At 37.2% G+C, this 24,863-nt stretch overlaps 1 protein-coding gene across 1 annotated transcript in view; it reads right to left on the bottom strand.

Annotated features, from left to right (window-relative positions):
- The window catches only part of syn3 (synapsin III), a 219,342-nt gene that overhangs the window by 140,642 nt on the left and 53,837 nt on the right, over positions 1-24,863 (bottom strand). The window contains exon 4 of the mRNA XM_022671547.2: positions 2,897-2,988. Within this exon, the coding sequence (XP_022527268.2) occupies positions 2,897-2,988 (92 nt within the window). The remainder of the gene's footprint in view (positions 1-2,896; positions 2,989-24,863) is intronic.

The following is a 24,863-nucleotide window of genomic DNA, read 5'->3' on the forward strand; positions in this document are numbered from 1 at the left end:
CCACATTTCCTTTCTTTCTCCAGTTAACAAATAAATTCAGTTCAGTGTGCTTTAAAATTATTCTTCAAAGGGCGCCGAGTGGTCCAGCGGTCTAAAGCGCTGCCACTATGAGCGGGAGGTCGCAGGTTCGAACCCCAGCTCATGCAGCTTTGCCATCAAGCTGCTGGCGTTAGAGGGAGCAAAATTGGCCCTGCTCCCTCTGGGTGGTTAGATGGCGCTCTCTCCCCACATCACTCCTATGGTGATGTCTGCAGCACAGGGCGTCTGTGAGCTGATGTACCGGAGCCGAGCTGCTGTGCTTTCCTCCAAGCTCGCTGACTGCTCGGTAATGCTGCATCAGCAGCGGTGGCTGACTTCACATGTATTGGAGGAAGCACGTGTTAGTCTTCACCCTCCTGCTGTGTTGGGGCATCATTAGTGATAGGGGAGTCCTAATAAGTGGGTTGGGTAATTGGCTGTGTAAATTGGGGAGAAAATGGGAAAAATTAGAAATAAAATTATAAGAAAATTATTCTTCAAGCTATTGTATTAATATGTTTAAAAGTACTATAGTAACTTCCTCATGTCCAGGACCGTTTCTGTGCTCGTCTGGGGGGATGCGAGGAACTTTTCTCCGAGCTGTGGATCGACTGAGTAATTCCATTTCTCTCACTCCTAAAAGCCATTAATTAGCTTGAAGGATAATTCTAGTGCACACTGAACTTAATCTATTTGTTAACTGGAGAAAGAAAGGAACTGTGGCTGATTTTAATACTTAATTTACGCCCATATTCATGTCTTATGCTCCAGTCACTGCAGTGGGCTAACTTGTTATTCTAACTGGCTAGCGTTATTTAGGGAGCTGTGTGCTTCTTTGATGGTGCTGTTCTGCACTGTGTGCTTCTACATGGCGCTCCGCAGCACCTCTAGTGGTATGGCGGTATGTGAAAAATGCACAACAGTTCTAAATGTTCTTTCCGGTATACTGTATGAGCCGGTATAATAGATACCACCCAGCACTAAGCACCAGTATCTCCAGTTGCATCATTACTGCACACAGTGCACAAATCAAAATCAATAAAAACATGGAGGAGCGAGTTAGGTGTGGAAGAACTTAGCTCGCCACGTTTTCTAAACGTTAAAATGTACATGTTCTGGATCTTCTTAAGACATCCTGATAAAAAAAAGGTATTCATTTTGTGAATGTTACTTTTAACATTTATATTATTCATCCAATTTGGAACATTGTGTGCAAAATGTTTTAGTAATGTTGTGATGCAAACCATTATTTTCTGTAATGCTACAGGCTAAACTTTAAAACATTGCTATATGTTCTTTTAACATTCTCTGTTAGCTGGGCCAGGCCTTCACAACTGCGCTTCTGGAAGAATGGTCAACAGTTCCCATAAACACACTCCTAAACCTTGTGGAAAGCCTTCCATAAAGAGTTAAAGCTATTATAGCTACAAAAGGTGGGTCGACATCAGATTAACTCCTATGGATTAAGAATTGGACGTCACTCAAGTTCGTATGCCAACGCAGGTGAGCGAACACATATGTCGATATGATGTATGTAAAGTTACTTACTGATATTTACATTAAAAATTCTTAGTACACTTTATTATCCTGCAAACGCCAACTTTTAGTGTTTCAGTAAACTCTGTGCTACTTGTTCTACTGTTTCTGACTATGGAAGAGGAAAGCATCATGACCCTGTAAAGATGAGTAATCAGCATGCACAGTAAAAGACACAGCCTCTGCTTTAAGGGACAATTTAGCTTATTAAATTACCCAATTATGAGCCTAGCTCCAAAATACAGATGGCAGCTTGATGATTTAAGTGTTCACTGTTAAGTTTCCCATGGTGCAGGACTTTTCTTTGCTTTTTGCTCTGACTATGACAGTATGTATTTGTTTGCATTGCCTGTGACTATGACTTCAGCGAACAAGAACCTGTGATGCAATCAAGTAAACATCCGGCAGGAATTTCTTGTAAGAAACACAACTGCATTTTTTACCAATTTACATATACAATGCACCCTTTAATTTTGTTTTTACATATTGTTACGTTGTGGCCTTGTGCTAAATAAAAAAGAGGTTTTCCCCATCAATCTGCACCCATAATTACAAAGTGAATAAATTGAAAACTTTGTGTTTTCCCTTTTTTTACTATGGGTTATTATGCGCAACATAATGGGGAATATCTTGTTTGTTTTTTTTTTTGTTTTTTTTTCATTTTAGAACAAGGCTGTAAAAATAAAATAAAATAAAAAGTCAAAAAGTCTGAAAATGTTTCCATTGTATATAACTTATCAATGCTAATAGGAGAAATTATGAAATGTAAGATCTATAAACAAGGTCTGTTTTCATTTTATAGAAAATATTAATATATCATAAGATCTTAGTATTTGTTGCTTGATACAGCATCTAGTGATTTAACAGTACAGCAAATTACGTTACTGAAGAATTTTGTGTAAGAGTGATAACTTAGGACACTCTTTAAAATAAAATTGTAATTTCATATAAATACATACCAGCTGTACAACTTAAATGTTAATGTGTGTGTAGTAAAATCTCTAAATTTGGGTTGTAGAAAGGCTGAGGTAAAACAGAATGGGGTAGAGACTGGAAGAGGTGCTTTATAGAGGTATCTCTCTTATTTTCACTCTTTACCATGCATTGGTACTAGGAATTTAGGTGATATTAAAATGTGTTTCTGTAAACTATGATCTATGAGTACATTTTTAACTCAAAACTCCTGTTTGCCCACATTAAGCATCTCTATATCATCCTTAATGTTGCTCCCCCACACACAAGTTAAGGGAAATAAAGATAAAGATAGAACACAATTGAAAAGAAAAATGGTCAAAATGCCATCTTCAAATTTACAGGACAAAGCAGTACCCAAAGTACTTACCTTACGACTTTGGTGCCACCTCGTGTAACCTGCATGTCCACCGTGCACCCATTGTTGACATTAGCCGCCAGATTGATCTCTGAAAACTCAGCCTATAGGAAAATGTGAAAAGGAAAGAATTACAGTTACTGGAATGAACTGCAGAAAGCATTCACACTAATAAAAGGCTAAACAAAAGACAAAAAATAAGGAGACTAAACAAGAGACAAAATATTATGATTGGTTGTTTATTTCTTTATAAAAATTATCCAATATTACATATTTGTTAGTATGTGAACCTCTAAAATTAGCAGTTAATTTGAAGGGAAGTAACAATCAGGTGTTTTCAATCAAAGGAATGACAATCAGGTGTGAGACTGGGCCTCTTGTTTTATTTAAAGAACAGGGATCTATCATATAAGTCTGCTCTTCGCAACACATGTTTGTGAAAGTGAATCATGGCACGACCAAAGGAGATTTCTGAGGAAAGATTTGTTGACGCTCATCAAGCTGGAAAAGGTTACAAAACCATCTCTAGGAGTTTGATCTCCACCAATCCACAGTCAGGCAGATTAGGAAATTTAAGGGTGCTTTCACACCTGAAAGTCCTGACCGTGGTCCGGACCAAGGTTCATGTGTTGCTACATTGTATATATTTGGTCCACTTATTTTTGTTTTCACACTGCAGTTTAGGGAGCGCACCAAAGACCTTTGTGTGATACTCCTACATCCTTTTATCATCACTTACGTATCGATGCGTTTTCCTTAACTTGACGCTGATTGGTTTTAGAAGGACATGCGTCTGACGTTGGTGTATTGACAATTCAGTAGTGGTTAATTCGGTGGGAAGCCTTTCCAGGATAAGGATAAAATGTAAAGGGCAGTTAGCGGTCTTTAAATTTAATGCGCCCCGTCGTCCGGCTTAAATACTGTGTATGCACTACAAGCTTGCGAGACTGACAAGGCGTGGCGTGGACAAAGTGGGTGGGACTGGACGCGCTGGACGTCCAACTCCGCCTTTCCGCAGACTGCAGTCAGTAGTAGTTGGTTACTTTTCTTCTTCTGCTGCCGTTGTTGAGGAACACCTGCTCAGCTTCCTGTAATTGGTCCAAAAGTTCGAACCATCCAGAAAAGCGCTTTCACACTGCAGGCGAACCGGACCATGGTTCAGAAGATCCGGTCCGAGACCACCTCTCTTGGCAGGACCAAAATCTCGTCCTTTGGTCCGGACCATGGTTGGCGGCCCCTTTCACATCTGCTACTTTGGTTCGGACCAAACTGAAAAGTCTGAAAGTCCGGACCAAACGAGGCAGGTGTGAAAGCATCCTAAGACTACTGTTTCCCTCCCCAGGAGTGATCGACTCCAAGAGCAAGGAGTGTAATAGTCAGAAAGGTCAGCCCATGACCGCAGGGTAACTTCTAAGCAACTGAAGGCCTCTCTCTCACATTAGCGAATGTTAATGTTCATAAGTGTACCATCAGGAGAACACTGAAAAGTATGGTGTGCCTGGCAGAATTGCAAGGAGAAAGCACTGCTCTCAAAAAAGAACATGCTGCTGGTCTGCAGTTTGCCTAAGATCACATGGACAAGCCAGAACACAATTGGAAGCATGTTTTTTGGACACATAAGAGCAAAATATTTATTTATTTCGTTTAAATGGGAAGGATTATGTTTGGAGAAAGGAAACACTGCACAGTGAAACATGGTGGTGGTAATTAATAAATAATATATCAAGTAAAATAATTAAAACAATTAATCAAGTAAAAATTTTAAGTCTCGTTTGTTTAACTGGATTTTCTTTAGCTACGTTCAGGCAAATCTGATAATGTTTAGGTATATTTATGCATAAATATAAAACATTATAAAAGGTTCACAAACGTTCAGGCACCACTGAATAGAGTGCTGATAACTCTTGATATAAAGAGTCCTAATATTCCTCTTGATATAAAATCACACATACAGCACCCACTTCTGCTAAGACGTTGTTACAGATGTGGCGAGAAACAGTGATGTGCAAAAATTAAATTTTCTTATAAGACTCATTTCAGAGCATCTTAATGTGAGGGAGCAGATTGAATTAGCCCTGTCTGCTGCCTCCCAGCCTGCAGAAAGCCTTGTGACAAACTGTAGCCAGGCAACACTAATGACTTAATCAAACTAAGAGAATTACACACAGTGGGGCGAAGAGAAGGTCTGCCTGGAAGAGACAGACCAGATTCAAAAAGACTGTACAAAAAGACATTAAACTATTATATAATAAAGAGATAGATAATATAATTAATAAAAACTGAAATTTAGTGAAATCATCAATGAAAGAAGATATACTAAAACGTTAATCTTTTAAAGTGAATCCCAATACAATATTTAAATAAACGTTCCACAGTTATTAAAATTTTCAGGAAAATGTCTTTTTACCTGCAGTATAGATGTTTTAGTATAAGTAACTAGCTAACTGCTTCCCACTCAGTACAAGCAAGGAACATGTTTATATGTAAACAGCTTTTAGGACTGTATATATAACCAGGTAGCACTTTTGGATGTTCTCGTCCCATCCCTATAAAAAAGTGTGTTAACTGTGATTAAACAGTGTGTGCATACCGAGAAAATAATATACGTAACTCAATACTGTTTAGCTTTTTGATGAATATTACAAGCATCTGCACAAGTTGCAACATGCTAAGGCACTTTTAATCAATAAGTATTAATATAATGATGTATTTACATAATAGTGTGTACATAAACACTAGACGTGTGACGATTTCGATATATTCGAGGCTCGAAGTCAAAAAGAGAATGGACAGTCACTGACTCTAAGCTACGCAAGCACGCGCGTTACGCTAATGGCGCAGCACACTGTAGCCGACGCCGCAGTGACTGCTCAAAGAGCAGCCCTTTCTCCAGAGTATGTGGACATTCTCATCTTCTTAAAGAAAAACTTGAAAATATAAAAATAGCAGTTGTTTTGTCCAGCCTCAAATATGTTAATAGTTTTGGTACCTTAAGGAGCATCTTTCTCTCAGATAAAGTTAATAATATATCTTTATTAAAGAAAAAAAAACTTGTCATTCTCAGGGGCTGAGTCTTATTTTTCATGTTTAACTGTTATAGTAGGATAGAGTTCAGTTTGTTAAGGCTCTAATTGTTCTATTATTTTGTACATGACTGTTCCTGTATTGTTTTATTATTTATTTTGTTATGTTGCACATTGCTGTTTTAATAGGGCACACTGCTGCTACCAAAAAAGCCACTAGATGGCATTACATATATATCTTAATTAAATTATTTAAATTTGACCATTAGTGCCAGTAATGTGGTGTATTACAGATCACTTGTATCACTTTACATCACTTATATCAAGCCCATCTTTTGAAATAAGATATTGTACATTTGATGAATCAAACCAATGACTGACCATAGACTAATCTAAAACTGGCATAGGCCTCTCTGCTGTAAAAAAAAAAGAAAAAAGAAAATCGAATTGTGACCCTAAAATCGGAAAAATAAAAACCAATCGAGGATTAAGAGAATCATGACACCCCTAATAAACACTTACAGAGCAATTCCTGTAGTTTTACAACATAAAATCCCTTCCAAAAGCATTGGAACAGTGAGGGCAATCCCTTCATTTCTGCAGTAGAACATTTAAAACATAAATCATTTGGTTTTGACATTTCAGCTTTTATTTCCAGGTATTTACATCTGGATCTGATACACAGTTCAGAAGATATAACCTTTCACCTATTTACTTAGTGAGCAAAAGTATTAGTGCAGATAAACTTAAAATAGATTTAATGGAATACGACTTCATATTTAGTTGCAAATCTATTGTTTGTAATAAATGATTCAAGTCTGTGACCCACTGATATCACTACACTTTTGAATTCTTCTTCTGTGATGCTTTTCCAGGCATTCACCAAATCCTTTTTCAGTTTATTTTGGAAGATTACTCCCTAGTCTCCTCTTTAGCAGGTAAAATCACTCATGCTCAATAGGGTTTAAATCTGTAGATTGACTAGGCAGTGTAAAACCTTCCACTTCTTGCCCCTGATGAACTCCTTTGCAGTGTTGTGGGGTTTGGGCTATTATCTTGCAGCATGAAGAAGGATCTCCCAATCAGTTTGGTTTCATCTTTCTTTATATTAACAGAGAAAATGTTTCAATGTATATCGGTTATGATTAATGAGCCCATCCCAGAAAAAGCCATGCAAGCTCAAGCAATGAAATTACCTCTACTGTGTTTTACAGATGAGCTAGTCAGTCAATAATCAGTCTCTAATCAGTCAATAATTAATCCATAACCTTGTCTCTGTAATTTTTGACAAATTTCAGCCTGGTCTTCCTATTTATCTTGTTAATTAGTGGTTTGCATCTTCAGGTGAAGCCTCTGTATTTTTGTTTATGAAGTGCAATAGACTGTGATACCTTCACTCCTGGTTGTTGCTGATGTCACTGACAGATGTTTTAGGGTTTTTCTTTACAGCCCTAACAATGTTTCTGTCATCAACTGTTGTTGATGCTCAGTCTACCTGTTTAACATAGGTTTTAGGTAGTAGTAGTCAGTACACCAGTGATGACTTTCCTCTACAGGACATATCAAATGGTTTATTGGCCATGACCAATATTTGAGCAATGTCACTGATTGATTTTCCATCTTCTCTAAACTACACAATTGCACATAGTCAGCTCTCTGGTTTAAATGTTGGTTATTCCTCTAACTATAAATGCAATCACAGATAAAACCCAAATCTGAACCTCAAAGCAGGCATTCAGCACTGTTTATTGTTTGAATAATCAATGCATCAGGACAGAGTGGTTTTCTGAGGTACAGTAGCCTTTATGTCAGCTCAAACAAGTCTGGACATTCTCTGATGATCATTAACATAGCATTTATGTGTGTATAACTGCCACTCACTGCATGTATTAGCACCTACAGTGAATTAATTTATTTGCAGGATTTTAATCCATTATGGTGTAGTGGTGACTGTTGTTCCAGCTGCCTTGAGATCATTAACATCCTTCCCCATGTAGTTTTAAGCTGATCTCTCCCCTTCCGTGTGATCAAGGATACGCCACGTGGTGAGATTTTGCATGGAGGCCCAGATCAATGTCGATTGATTGTCACTTTGTATTTCATCCATTCTCTTTACTATTGCACCAACAGTTGTCTCCTTCTCCAGAGCCTTACTTATGGTTTTGTAGCCTATCCCAGCCTTGTGCAGGTCTGTGATCTTGTCTCAGACATCCTTAGAAAGCTCTTGGGTCTTGCCCATGTTGAGCATGTCTAACTGGTCTGTAGGAGACAGAACTCTTAATGGTTGGTTGGGGATCAAATACTTATTTCTCTCTGCAAAATATATTTATATAATTTATACAATATGATTTTCTGGATGTTACTTTTGATATTCTATCTCCCATTGTTAAAATTAACATAGCCTTAAAATTATAGACTGTTCATGCCTTTGTCAATGGGCAAACGTACAAAATCAGAAAGAGATTAGATAATTATTTCCTTCACTTTACCCTTGGAATTCAGCTGACCATTGTCACTGCCCTGTCACTGCTTTCTCATCAATCAGGCAAGGTATTTTAAGATCTTTCACTTTGTAGCTGAAACCCAGAGATGTTTGGTACTCTATTTACCTGATATGTAAAATGTTTATACAACTCCATACATGCTGTAGACATGCAAATTGTTTCGAAAAGTCATTGATATGCTTCATTTTTGTGTGGATGAAAGTTACACACCAAATTACATAAAATAACTGTGAATCTGAAAATCAATTAAACTTTTAGGCAACAAATCAAGTATTCTTATCTTATCCTGCAACCATTCCCGTTTAGAGGATGATGGTGCTCTCTTGGTGAGCCTCAAGGCCATGTACTTGGCCCTATTCTGTTTCCTCTCCTCTCCTCAGACACAGTGCTGAAAGCAACATCTGTGCACTCCTCTTCACTTACTCTGCCAAGAGAGCATCTTAAAGATGCACACAACCCACTCACACATGCAAAACAAACACACACACCCTAAACACGCCAGTATAGCCAGCACACACGCACAGTCCCCTCAGTGGGAGCCTACGCTGACATTTTCTGTAACTAGATATAATGAGAGAGTGGGCCATCTTTTGCGAGAAACTCTGGAGGCTTGAATCAGTAGCCATTGGCTGGCACACAAAGAAAGAGAACCATCAGTCAACCCTGTTGGCTCACTAGCTCAGAATAAGTCACATCGGTCAACGCTATTGGTGGAGGGATGAGCACTGCATCAGCATGGGGCAAGAGAGCAGGACCAGATTCAGGCTGCCATAGCTACAGTCAGGGTAACACATTCAGGCTGCTTCTTGGACCCGTTCCTGCACTGGGAAAGGAAAACAGGAAGAAGTCCAAGAGACAAATGCCCTCGCACTGTTTCCCCTTCAAATTTAACCAGCACTGCTCTCTGTATTGATGTCATCTAGTGGTAGAATGAGCCGGCTGTAATGCAATGAAGCTAGGATTGTGGAGGAAAAGGGAGTAAAAGGCAGAGAGAAAAAATACTGAATGAGCATCAATAAGTACAAGAAAAGCTCAGAATTGCAGTATTAAAATAAAAATAATCATATTTTCATCTATCTATACATATATGTGCAATAGTTGAGACTTTTTAATAATTCACATTTCAGTGAACACAAAAGCGACATCTGAATGAGCTCCAGGCTTGCAGCTTGATGGTATGTCCTTTGCCACACAATACAATATTTTAAAGAACTAAAAGGAACAGTTGTGAGTGAATGTTTACATCCACTCATCATGGACATTAATATCATGGTAATATTGAGCTTTTAATTATTATATATATATTTTATTTTTTTGCGGGGGGAGGGGAGCAGAATGACTGTTTGACATTTATTTTTATTACAAAAACAATGTCAAAAACACAGATACGTCTCAGCACAGATCGACTCTATTTTTGGACCCTAAGGCCCAATCCTGTTTCACCCCTTGCTCTTACCATTAGCCTTATCACTCCTTTTTGTTCATCCTACATCTAGGGGTAGGATGTCTTGATCATTGTTAAGATAAAGGGGTAGGGTGAAGTGTAAGGGCTATATGGCCCTCCAAACCAAGGGCTTCAAAAATAGCTGATTTACATGGGTGTATGAATAAAAATCCACTACCCATGTCTGTATTACCATGTGTTTGCCTGTATGGTGGGTAAATCAGTTATTTGCAGTGCACAGGATGTCTGTGATAGGGAGGTGAGGTTTGCTATTAGAAATGTCTTATTCCACCTTAAATCCTGCAGCATTATCAGGTATTAGAATGTAACTTCTGCACCATGTCAGATGGAATGATACATTTAGCTAGCAAGCTACTAAGATGTACTACTACCTTCTTATGCATGTTATGAAAAAAAAAATGTTTTAATGTGGGCACAGATACGCTACTCTCTAATCAAGATGACAAACATGAAGTTTTACTTGTTTTCACACAATACTTAATCATTTTAATAAATATATGAAGTTTAAATAAATACTTGGAAACCCAATACTGCTATGAAAGCCATATGCATGATGAATGTAGGTAAATTTAAGACCGTACACAACTATACAATAATAAGAGAGAGAACAACTCTGCAAACTCTAAATAATGTTAGATGCCATGCACTAACTGATATAAAAACCAACATGATCACCAATTCAACATTAGTCATATTAAAGTTCTCCAAATGATTGCAAAAATATATGCAACAGTTGGAAACAAATTTGCATATAAAAAAAAAACAATATTCAAAAAGAAGCAAAAGGTTAAAAAAAAACAACTTCTCTGCCGGATCAGATCTGTGTAGGCGTATCACACCACACTGTGATTGACAGTGGTGTAGCCATGGCAACACCCCCACATCTGCAACCTTCATGTATTTTAAGTTTGAGACATTGTACAACTTCAATTCCAAAAACAAAAAGTTAGAATGAATCTCAGACCAGCATTTTACTCACTATAGAACATAGAACACATATTAGGGGTCATTTTACCATTTCACGATCAATGTCATCTCATATAAAACTTGATGGCAGTAACATCTCAAGCTCAAAAATGGGACAGGGTAACAAAAGACGGAGAAAGATGGTGTGCCATATCATATCACACACAATAATATTGCACAAAAAGAAACAAAAAGAACCCTAATAGTTATAATTGCAATATTCTTGAAAGCAGTCTATTTTGTATTTGTTTTGCTATTTATTGTATTCACTTACTTTATTCATTGTTTGTTAGCAGATTATTTGCGTGCACTAAATATTAAAAATATACTAATAAAAATAAAACATTACTGTTTACAAAACAGACCAAGATTCATTTAAAATATTTTTTTTTATTTCTATTGAATGTATGAAATGTGATATGCATAACAAATAAAACTATTTCTTTTCTTACAGTAGTGTATTGAAATTAAATAAAAAAATCAAGGTTTTGTCATACCGCCAAGAAAACTGTTAACACACTTCCCATAGCAGAGAGAGAGAGAGAGAATGAGAGAGAGACTCTAATAACAAACTGCTCGTCAAAGCATTGCATTAAAGCTGTATATCAGCAGGGTATATAAATTATCACTGGGTCATTTTTGACCTTTAGGACAAGGGAAGTGTGCACTTCTGTTCGTTAAGAGATAAGCCACTTATTACGTCTTGGCTGGATTAATATCGGGGGGTCCCATATTGATAAATCTGCAGGATCACAGTATTAGTTGATGTTATTTATGAGGCCGTATCCTATATATGACAAAACATTTGCTGTGCAACACCCTTCCCCATACATACTGCCTCTCTCTCAGTGGCTGCAAAGCCCATCTGGAATCCTGGTGGGTATTTTTGGAGCTGAAGCTAATGGTGCCATTAAGTGGGCAAGGTGCCTTTCATAGTCATGTGATCAGAGATCAACAAACATCACTGATGCCTCTGTGTGTATAATCTGTGATTATGGTCCACCTCCATGCTGTAATGTTTAGTGCTTTGTGGGCAAACGAACAGCAGTGAACCCATAATTCATAGCTAGCACATGAAGTCATCGAAAACAGCATCTCCAAATGATGTAGAGCTTTCCCTTTAAATAAACCACTCTCAGCCCTCCACTCAGACCCAGTCACGAACACGCCGTTTTCCACTCTGTACTTCATCTCTCTTAATGCTCCATTATAGCGCTCGTAAAATAAACACTTCCGTCCAGTTTCATTTACCATGCACTCAAAAACACAGTCCTATAAATAGATGTGTACAAACCCAGAACACAGCTCTATTAACAGCAGTGTATTCAGTGAGACGGGGGAAACACAAAAATGCATTCTCCTATTTTTCTATTGACAGGAACTGTTATTTAGGGCTGGAAATATTTAGATCCATATTTATTTGGTATGACACATAGAGACATAGAGACATAGAGACATAGGTTTACAATTTTAAAGACCATTAGTTGAATTTCTCTCCTTCTTCCTGCTTTTTTAAAACTGTAAAATATGTAGAACATTATTATGCTATAGTTATTCTTTTGCGAGGGCATCAGCACAGGCATGCAAACATATCAGTTCAATTGAAATATAATGTGTAACTGAAATTTCTAGTCCGGTTTTAACTTAAATGATCATTAAGAATTATATTTTTAGTAGTAAATGATAAAAGGATCAGGATATGTGACCAGATGTTAAGGAAATTAAGGAAACATGTAAAGTTTATGCTTTGTCATCTCTTGTCAGCAGAGCGAAAGCCAGTAATTTATTACTAGAACTGTGCAGTACGTGACAAAAATCTTTGTGGGTGTGGTCTCTAACTCCACATGCTGCTCATTCCCCACCACACATTCCCCTACCCCTGAGGTTGCCAGGTTTAAAATACAACACAGGCAGGGGCAGAAGCTAGCAAGCCAATCTTAGCTGCTACACAGCCTAAAAAGCCTCAGACGGAATAAAATGAGAGTAAATAGTGGCAGTGAGTTCAACAGATGGAGAAGACTACTGCTAAGAGAGCTGCTACTTTTCTCCTGAACAGGTAGCTAAGCTAACGTATTTTAACCAGGTCATTTATCACAACCACTAGGTTAGCTTATTAGGGATAGGCATTTTAATTAACATTAAAAATTGAGCGTTCGTTCACACTCATATCAGTGGTCTGTGTGCAGCTGGGGTAACAAGGCAAGGAGAGTAACTTACCTGAGAGAGCTAATGCTAGCTAGATTAGCTAAAGTGATTTGGACTATGCTGGCTAGCGCAGTCATGCTATACATGCTATTATAAACTGCAGTAACACTGTAGAAGCAGACGATCTGTATCTGATTACTACCTCAGCAGTGACGAGTATTCCGAAAAATATACACCAGAAACCGAAGGTTACACTCTATACTGACTCAGTTTAGTTACAAATGTGGTTATATGTTAAGCGATTTCTTACATCCAAAAAGAGTAAAAGTAAACGTTTCTTATTATGCCCATTTTTAGCAGCTAGCTAGTGTTAGCCATTCAGCTGTTTATTTTCAGTCTTCACTTTCAAGTTCAGGTCATAACTGAGTTATACATCAGGCTACAGATTTCTATGTTAACTGCTAAACTAAGCCGTGTATTAATTCTGGCAGGAATTCTGGTAGTTACTCTAACTCTAGGCTGTGTATTTTCGGAGCAGTTTTTTTTGGTATAATGAACTTGGCTTAGACTAACACAGCTATATAAAATCCACATGAGCTGATTTATAATGTTGCTTGCCATGGTGGAAGTTATTGAACTCGTCTTGCACTTGTTTGTAGGTTCAGCTCTGGTGACAAAAAGAGTGAGGTTGGCATCTGTGGAGGGGAGGGTGGGGTTGACAACTCTCTGCAGTGTTTCGCAATTTGACGGTTGTAGCCATTTCACACGCTCACTCTCATTTCCTACTGATTGCTCCTTTAATTTAAAACTTAATACTACTACTGCTGTTACACTTAGACAGAGTTGTACATGATTAATTAGTAGATTTATTTTGATTCAAACTGAACTATATTGTAGTAATATTGTAATTAGGTAATTTTGTATTCAGAAATTAAGTAAAGGTTACTAAAAGAAAGGATTGATTCAGCAAAAATAAATTAAGTAAAGTTTAATAAAAGAAAGGATTGACTGAAATTCAATTATTCAATTATTTACTCTATGTAACATTTAAGTATTGAAACCGAGTTACTTAAAGTTACTTAAATTCACATAAAATTAAATTTACTTAAAAAAAGCAAATACAGAAAGTTGCAAAACTTTTTTAAAGTCAATTTTACGCATCATTTTTTTCAGTGCAGATGCCATGGGTCAAAACATTCCACTTTTTAAATTTTGTGGGTATTTAAAATTTCTTGATCCACAGAGTCACATGTGTACCTGGAATACTTCATAGAAGGTACTACCACCCAGAGTGAACAGTAAACTAGGTGGTCACATCTTCTATGAAGTATTCCTTGATATACACGGTTGCAAATGGAAGGTTTCATTCATTGGGCACACACTATCAGACCTCGCTCAAAGCCCAATCGTTTGATCGCCTTGCCATGAGCACACTGGCCAGTATTCAACTTCACTCACAAGAAAAAACATTACAATTTCCATGACCACAAAGTGGTATGCAGGATGGACTATAATCCAACTGGAGCTTTAATACAGATAACTGTGTTATCCACCCAGATGACGGACACCTCTGGGAGAGACTCTGGGCCCAGAACTGAAGGGTATGGATAACCTCAGCTCAGCTCAGCTCTGTTGCACACTGCCCGGGCTGCAGAGAGAACTGCAGGGCTTTAGTGAGGTCACAGGCCTGTCTAACAGATGTTATCCATGGCATTCTGCCCAGTGAGTGAAGGAGAATATGTGAGACTTGCCTACTGGATGACCACAGGCAGAGTCTTCAAACGTCTTAATTGGGCAATTTGCTCAGTTCTCGTGATTGCTGTAGTTTTTTCCTCCACTCTGCTCTTGGTTACTGCCATCCTCAAACCCATAAACTTAACAGATTTTACACACACCATATCTTCAGACTGGTTTCTCATTAATAAAGAACAAATAAGAAAAGCACACTAATAAATAACAATGTTTAACATCTTTGTACTAACGTTATAAGAAAGGTTAAAAGTTAAAATCATCAAGAAAAACATTAGTTAGAGGCTTTAAACCAATTAGCTTGAGGCTAAATCAAAAATCAACAGAAATTAGCATTATTGTTGCTACTTATAAACTTAACACTACCTCACAAAAAAGCTAACACATTTCCATAATTATAAAAAGCTAAAAAAAATGCTTTATGTTGAAGCATTTTATAGTACAGCCTTTGTGATAGACGGTAATAAAAAGTTTAATACAACAATAATACAAATACATGTTTTTTTTTTAATTAACACGTCTAATCTATCCTTTGACAACATATTAACACAAATGCAAAGTTACACTCAATTTAAGAAAGCAAACATACTCTTTTTCTTAAAATATTATAATTGTGATCCATGAATATGTGGATAATATCTTTGATCTTTGTAATATTTCACTGAAACTGATGCACCATCAATTTTTTTTCTCTTATTATTCAGTAAACTAATGCAAAAGGTACAGCTTTGGAAAACTTAAGAGGCCACTGCAGTTTCTGATTCAGTTTCTCTGATTTCGCTATTTATAGGTTCATGTTTGAGTAAAATTAACAATATTGTTTTATTCTATAAACTACGAACAACATTTCTCCCAAATTCCAAATAAAAATATTGTCATTTAGAGCATTTATTTGCAGAAAATTAGAAATGACTGAAATAACAAAAACGATGCAGAGCTTTCAGACCTCAAATAATGCAAAGAAAACAAGTTTGAAGTTTGAAGAGTTCAGAAATCAATATTTGGTGGAATAACCCTGCATCATGGCATGTTCTCCTCCACCAGTCTTACACACCGCTTTCGGAGAATTTCAAGCAGTTCAGCTTGTGATTATCCATCTTCTTCCATATTATATTCCAGAGGATTTCAATTTGGTAAAATCAAAGAAACTCATAATTTTTAAGTGGTCTCTAATTTTGTTCCAGAGCTGTAGATTCTACTCTAAACCTAACAGCAGGTAGGCCTGTCCCAGTCTTTTTTTTTTTTGGACAATATATTGTCCCAAATATAATTGTGATAACAACAATGTTGACCCAATATTGACCATCAGCTGATTCACAGTAATGGGTCCTATTTGAAATAATGTCTGTACTGTATATTGAATAACAAATCTGTAAAATAAGTATTGTGACAGACCTAACAGCAGGTGTAATAATGTTATTAGTGGATTAGTGGTAAAGGTCACAAGTTTCCACACCTGCAGTCGTTTCCTTAAATATAAATGCTATCATCTGTTCACAGCTACCAGCATTAATCTTTGAATTGTAAGACACCAAGATATCCCAATTCCAGTACAGTGTTATCCAGTAGAAACTCTGCAGAGTCTCAGTGTTGGATGGGGTATAGAGAGTTTAGAGTGTGTAACTAAGCAGCAAAGATAATGCACAAGCTCTGACAAAGAACAGTATCAAAGCCGTTTATCAGCAGATAATACATTCTCCTCCAGCACAGTGGAGCAGACACAGACAGCAGCAGGTCAAATCAGGCCAGGTTGTGCTAAACAAAAACCTGGCAAAATGTTCCACCAGATATACCAGGCCAGGCATGCAGCAGTATGACTTGGCTCTGACCTTTGTGCTTGGCTTCAGGCATTGGCAACTTGGACATAGATTACTTCAAAATAGTTGTGAGACAGAAAACTCAAAAAAAAAAAAAAGTTTTGAGACAAAAAAAAGGTTGTACAGTCTGACTGCATGTGCGTAAAAACCTTTCCTGCAGATTAACTTCACACTGAGCCAAATCACGCAGAAGTGGGAAAAAAAGTACGAGTGTGAACTCAACAGAGTAAACAACAGAACAAGAAAGTAAGTTCTAAAAACATCAGTATTTGTGTGCAAAAAAAGTGCAATATGTACTGAAGCCCCTAAAAGAGAAACCTCACTAAATTATGAAGAACGTGAAAATGTTAAAGTGTTTCACAGATCAGAACTGTCTAGACGGTTTTGTCCTGAAGGTTTTTTTCTACTGCATCACCCATGAGCCAACAGGTGTGGTTCGTTAAATTTATTTATATAATTTTAACCATTTACTGCACAATACCAACCCTGCAACATACAATTAGAGATACAGCGAATATCTGGAATAATTTATATATAATAATGACTTATTTATTTGAAATCCTCAAATTTTATACTCTTTGTTTTACATAAATCCAGTTAAAACTAATTCCATCTTTCTGCCTTCTTCCACAGAGTTACTGACCGCCCACCTGTCTGACCCGATACCGATAGATGTTGGACCCTCAGGCTCTCATGTCCTCTGTCCTGCCTCATCATCCATCTTACTCTCCACTACAGAATACATCCAAGTTACATGAACTATAACTGCTTCCATTACTGGCGCTGCTTTCCTCCTGAATATATATAAGACCTGTGTGGATGTATAAGGACTTTTTAAAATTAAAATTAATGTAAACATTGTTTGACCAGTGGTAGGATGGTCCCCCCTTATATGTGAGTCTTGGTCCTCCCAAGGTTTCTTCCTCCTCCTGCAGCTCGGAGGGAGTTTTTCCTTGCCTCCGCGCTGACTGGGGGTTCTGTATTCTGTATTTTCTATGTTTAATATTTCGCCTGATTCTTTTTCCTGTAATCATGTTTCTGTAAAGCTGCTTTGTGACAACACCAGTTGTAAAAAGCGCTACACAAATAAATTAGATTTGATATTGCTGTGTTTTCTATAACATTAGGATTTTTTCAGCAGTGGCAACAGCCCCACACACTCCCCCCTTCACACTCCCTCAGCGGCGCTGTGTATCAGAGCACTGCTGTGTACAGAGCGGGCAGGAAGTGAGGGTAGGAGCTGGCAGAGAGAGCAGAGAAGTGACTTAATAAAGCTCTCAAGCATCACGTATCTCACTTAACATCATGTTTACTCATTTTTCTTCCTGGTGAAAAAAACTGTTTGACTCAAAGCATCAACTACTATCATTTTTCAAACTTAATTAATAAATACACTGTATTTAAACTATAGGTAATGTGTAATAATGCTGTAGAACAGAAGTATTCACAGGTCTGAATACTCAATGGAGTGTGTGCCTTCTACTAAAACCGTATCAAATGTTTATAACTGCACTTTAACATGCCTGCAGAAGGTGAGATCCATCACCAGTGCCTCCAAGATTACATTTATTAATATTAAAATGATTGGAAACTCTATTGTTTATTGTTTTTTCTATTTGCATACAAGTAAATGGAGATGAATGTCAGGTTTAGCAGCATCAAAGGTGAAAAGTGTCTCTTTCCCTTTTAACTCCTGTTATTCTCAGGCTAACCCCGAGTTATACGGAAAAGCCTCTTGCTGCTCTGGGTGGTCTGGAGCTCCTGGAGCAGCCAGATGCCTCCTTATATGGCTGCAGGGCTGAGGGGTGGCATAACGCACCAGACAAGCACGCAGACGCTAGAGTAAATTAACAGGCAGCAGGAGGACAAAAGCAAAAAATAGCGAGGATTTACTGGGGTGTTCTAAAACTGTGGAACTTTGTCACAAGCATCAGTTTTCCTTAACCTTGCTTCTTTTGAATGGAGAAAGAAGCATTTACACACAGTCCAGTCAAAATATTATGACCACTTTCTGGTTTTTACACTAATTGTCATTTTTAGCCACACTGTCCATATAGGAGCACTTTGTAGTGCAAAGGTGTGAAAGTATTCTCATTCATTACTCAGGTAGAAACTTGAAGTATCAATTTAAGCTTTTTACTCAAGAAAAAGTGTAAAAACACTCAAAACTCTTTAAAGTATAAAACTAAAAGTAATGTAAGGGGGAAAATGCTCTTAAAGACAAAAGCTAATAGTGTCCTATAGTGCACTACAACCCCCCAAAATACTTTTTCTAAAAGCTCTAATGACTATACTGTTATATTAAAATGTTCATAAATGTTGTTAAATTTGTGATGCAGTAGGCTCGCTGTTTCAGCTGCATATATGCCCATTAAAAAAAAGGAATGTATTTAGTACAATGTAAATATATTACAGAAGCTTAGTTTGGACATTTCGCTTAGGTTCTTTTAAGTCTCTGCACAGTCCATCTTCATACTAGGCTACATACATCTGCTATGCTCTTGCTGGAGTGTGGGTGTGACGTGTGCAGGTGCGACGGATTGGTATAAACCAATAGGGTTTTGGAATAGATATAAAAAGATGCAGAGCTTTCAGACCTCAAATAGTGCAAAAGAAAACAAGCTTATATTCATAAAGTTTTAAGAGTTCAGAAATCAATATTTGGTGGAATAACCCTGGTTTTTAAATCACAGTTTTCATGCATCTTGGCATCATGTTCTCCTCCACCAGTCTTACACACTGCTTTTGGAGAACTTCAAGCAGTTTAGCTCGGTTTGATGGCTTGTGATCATATATTTTCCTCTTGATTATGTTCCAGAGGTTTATAATTTGGTAAAATAAGAAACTCATCATTTTTAAGTGGTCTCTAATTTTGTTCCAGAGCACACGTGATGTGTGCAGGTGTGATGGATTGGTATAAACCAATAGGGTTTTGGAATAGATATGTTTATACTTCTGATACAAACACAATCAAATTACCTTGTAATTAGTTTTTTTTTTTAAACAATGGAAAGCCGAAAAAAAAAAAATATATAAAATAGGAGTAACAAGATTATTTGTTTTAAATGTAAGGAGAAGAAAGATTAGGTTATTTTGTGAAAATGTAAGAAATAGAAGTAAAATTAATTACCCCAGTAAAATATAGAGAACCAAAAATTTTACTTAAGTAAGATAAAGTACTTGTACTTCCTAACATGACACCTCTGTTTGTAGTTCTATAATTATAGTGCTGCTGGAGTTTTTAAACCCTCACTGACCACTCTATTAGACACTACCCAGCAGCTCCTTAAGCAGAACAGACAATGCACAAATGCACACTCAGTGTACACATACTTTGACAACAACTATGACAAGATTGTAGGGTTGTAATCCTCGAGCATTCCACAATACAATATTATCACGATACAGTGCAAATGATAATGATATCACCATAATTATGTTATACTTAATATAACACAGGACAGTTCTCTACAACACTTCATAGCATATGTAATACTATATGTCAATAAAAGTATCAATACAATATCATTTAAAAGATTTACTATATCATCAATATCATCAGATGTCATCTAGAGCAGATGACATGGCTCTTCAAACCATCACTGGTTGTGGAAACTTCACACTAGACCTCAAGCAGCTTGCACTGTGTGCCTCTCCACTCTTCCTCCAGACTCTGATCACTTAATTTCCAAATTAAATGTGAAATATATTGATGATCAGTGATGGTTTGGAGAGACATGTCATCTGCTGGTGTTGATCCACTGTGTTTTATTAAGTCTAAAGTCAGTGCAGTGTTTTCCCAGAAAATTTTACAGCACTTCATGCTTCCCTCTGCTGACAACTTTTCTGGAGATGTGTATTTCATTTTCCAGCAGGACTTGGCACATTGCCCACACTGCCAAAAGTACCAATTGGTTATATATAATATTCTAATTTTCTGAGAAACTGATTTTTGGGTTTTCATTGGCTGTAAGCCATAATCATCAACAATAAAAGAAATAAATAGATCACTCTGTGTTTAATACATCTATATAATATATGAGTTTCACATTTTAACTGGATTACTAAAATAAAGCCACTTTTTTTAAATGATATTCTATTTTTTGACATTGTCACTAGTATAACTCAAATCCAAATCCTCAGCATCCCCCATTTCAAGATAAGAAGGTTGCTATCTTACTTTTGCAAACTCTTTGAACATATTAATGTCATTATACAATATTTTTTTTGTTTCTTTGGTTTTAACCAGCACTTAACAATGGTTTAAAATCTAGAGAAAGAGGCTAATGAACAAATAAAACAAATCATAGCATATTTACTATGAAAGACTTTACAAAAAAAACAACACCCATTAGTTGATGGAGTGTATACCACAAATTATACATCAAAAATGATATGATTTCAATGCTTTTTGAAGTACTGATTGATAGTAATTGAGTATTGATTAATCAGAGAGGTCACTCATTATGCTTAGTTAAATAAATCATAAAATTGTATTTAAAGAAAACTGTCTGTATTAATTAGCAGCACATCCTGTTGTCATTGTGTGGCTGTAATATCTATGGTAACACAGTAGCTCTGGTAAAAAAATAAATGGGCTTCTAGACAGAAAAGACAGACATCTGGAATGGGTTGGTTGATGCCTACGGGGGTAAAGCAAATTGCTGTGTGGTGTTCTGCTGTTATGGTGTAAACCTGATTAAAAGCAAAAACTGTCTGTTGCGTCTAGACATTGGAACAAATGAAAAAGTTAGAAGTGTCCAATTAAAAGCCAAATTACAGTAGTATTACAGTACTATATCTGTTTTTAGAAATGTGTTTAAATGTGTAATAATAGTCTCTTTATTACTTTTCAATTTCTACACTAAAATGAAAAAACATTAAAACAAAAGTGAACAGTTTAAAACCTGCTGTTAACTTTCTGTTAAGTTTATAGGGCTGGTAACTCTGATTAACCTATCCTGCTCAACAGAGCTCACTCTTCGGGCCCTATGTAATTGATATATAGGCGAGCTGTCAATCATGCATAGCGCAAATGGATTTAAGGTGTGTCAGTGTGTGTTTGGTGTCTTGAAGAAGCAAAAAATAGGCCTTGCTCTGCTTAAAATGTGCAAATTCTCTTAATTAATCATTGGTGTGATTTGGGCATAACATAAAATAAACTGATCAGTGCGTCACCTGCCATTCCCTTTAAGCGGGAGGTGGGAGTGCTCTGACATTGATGGTTTTTGTAACTGCACTTGATTGACTTCCTTTCTTAATGTTTTGTTTTTCTTTACTTAATTAAGTAGTTCTTGCCATAATATATATTAGAAATATGTCTATTCACTGTATACAAACTGTACCTCTACACAAAAAAAGCCTGGGGGTTCTGGTACCTACAGTTCTTGTGCTCAATGAGCAGTTGCCAACACAGACTGTAGTCTGTCTGTCACAAAATTCAGCACCCGATTACAAAGAGACAGTGTCACTCTAAGGGTACATAAAACCTTTCCTGAAAGTAGTTCATTAACAGTATTCTGACATATAAGGGGCCCTATTTTAGCGCTCTACGGTCAAGCCGTAATCTGCGCACCACGCACCTTGATGTTGGGTGTCTCAGAGTGGCATGTATTAATTTTCTTAAATAATCATGGGTGTGTTTTTTTGGCATAACATGAAATAAACCAACTAGCGTGTCACTTGCCATTCACTTTAAGAGTCAGGTGTGCTCTGACTTTGGCGGATTGGTATTTTAACGGCGCAGTGCTTCTGCGCGTCTCAGCAGAGGAAACTGAACTGCGTGTTCACGCTGTGAAGGTGCGAAGGCAGGTCATTTGCTGTAACACCAATGTTATTTTATTCTGTATTCTGTTTGTTGTTGATGTAAATTTGGGTTTGTGTGTGTGTATTGAGTGGCAGTGTACGGAAAATTGACCGTGTGCGGCGCACCTTCGTCACCAAGATAGCAATGAACGTGCAACGTTTGACTGTTGTCATGGTTGTAAACAGTCAGTGGCCCACCTGTGTTTTCTGCTGCCAAGATACACCAGAAATTTACCTAAAAACACACAATTCCAAACCACCATGCTGATCAGGGAAGATATATTCGTAAGTGTCTTTGCTATTTAAATGACACAGGAACAAGGCATGAAAACAGACTGTTGGCGAGGTGTAAGATAGCAATGAGCATTGTGACACGCTCAAGGTGTAAGTAAGGGCCCTAGGTGTGACAGCGCTATGACAATGGCAGTAGACATAGTTCTGATGCTACTTAAGGTGTCTGACAAAGTCTCCTCAGTTGTGACTATGCTTTTAATTTGACAATATTCAGGACACTGTGCTTTTTTAGGGTGTAGCACAGTGGGGTTGGCATTATTGGTTGTGAGCAATGTGTTCTCTGTGCATTCTGCAGCCGAACACCTCTATGATGGTTGGCATTCAGGGTCTCAAAGGGGCCTTAATGTGGCTGATGTAGCCACATAACCCAGAGGCAACATTTTCTTAATCAAATGTACAGTCCTCTTTCAAAGCAGCTCTAAACACAACCCACTTTATATTTGCCAAGCAGTCCATAAGGAACCAGACTTTTACTCCACAGTAACCACATTATCATCATTTGTTATTTACACAGACACAGACATCACTGCCTCTGTACCTCACTGAGGCTAATGTGTGGTCCCCACAGCGGACAGAGAGTGTTTGGAGCTGAGTCTCTGGGTTCAGCTGTCCGAGAGCCAGGTCAACAAGAGGATAAGAGCACAGCATTCTCTGATCTCATGCTGGGTTGTAATCCCAGTTTTCAGCTCAACACGCTTGTTTTCCAGAGAGCATACATTAGCTATCAGACGTGCAGCTAGTTAGGAGTGGTCACATAGAGCTAGCCTTTAGTTTACTTTGGACGCATTAATCACCCAAAGCATCCCTTTCTTACACACTATAACCACACTGTCTTCCATAAAAAACGTCATGACCGATACACGAACAATACTCTCGATCCTTGTAGTACACCTCACTCCACCTGTCAGCCAGTTCCAGCTTGTTTGCCCTCTTCTTATCTTGAATACACTTGATAAAAAAACTCCTTACTCCAACCTTTTCCTAACTAAACAATGATTAATCCTTAAATAAACCTCTATAACATTCTCCTCTAACAAGCTTCTTCTTATTTTTCTTCCTCCTCCTTTTAAGCTCTGCTTAACTCAAACTCCCCAACATTTTTAATCTTCAGTGGTCTTCACTCCTGAAACACTGAGGTCCAGCTATTTTTTAAAAGTGCCTTCTTTAAAAGTGCCTCCTACCAATTATTCCCTTCACACATCCTTAACACTCATCCATGCCACTTTATCTCCAGCTTGTATTTGCTTTTAATTAGCACTAGCTCCTCCCCTTTCCTCTTTTTGTGTAGCTTTGCTGGAGTTTGCCTCTAGTAACACAGTTATTTATATACTAAAATCTGTTATAAGCAACCTGCGACTTTACTTCAATTAACCGATCCAGAAGCACTCATCACTGCAGAGCCCCTGTGAATCCTGAGCTCTCTTACTGATGTCAGCTTGTGCTTCATCCACACATATAAAACATTCAATGTATTTCTGTCCCTCTTCTTAGTGTCAAAACTGGTCCAGAGCCGATGCCACTACCAATGGTATTAGCCACCTGTGAGTCATCCTGCACTGATGCTCATGCAAAGTCCAGGGGTGTCACACTGTAGCTTTAACTACATGACTACCACTGCTGCCATGAGTTTTAGCCCACAACAAGTCCAACAGAGATTATTCACCCTTGTCAGCTGTCATTCCAAGGTGTGTATGATTGAACATCTACTGTATGATCATACCTCTCACATCATTTTAAAGAATTGTTGATAACAATAAATGTTTTGATAGTTAATAATATTTAAACATTGGAATTGGAACTCTAAAATAAAATTAAATATTCTATAAAAAAAACTTTATTAAATAAAACCACTATTTTTACACAAAGTTGACAAAACAGCTCAATCATGTTCATGGGATCTCCTTGGATCACAAAACTCAGAAAGTACCCTGTTTTTTGAGTCAAGGATTGTCTAACTTTTCAAACCAGACAAAAATAAAAATATTATCATTTAACTACAGACCGTTCACCTTATGTGCTGATGTAGTGTTGAGGTCATATAACATTTATGGTGACACATTACAATAAGTGTGAGAAATAACAGTATGTACAAAAGTAATACACATTGTTAATTGGTTAATTAATGTCAACTAGTTTAATAGTAAAATAATACATTTTAAGTCTTAAGATTTTTGTTAAAAATAAACTTTTTTTATGATTAAAATTGTGTTA

This window comes from Astyanax mexicanus, chromosome 2 (genome assembly GCF_023375975.1).
Source record: "Astyanax mexicanus isolate ESR-SI-001 chromosome 2, AstMex3_surface, whole genome shotgun sequence".
Taxonomy (NCBI): domain Eukaryota; kingdom Metazoa; phylum Chordata; class Actinopteri; order Characiformes; family Acestrorhamphidae; genus Astyanax; species Astyanax mexicanus.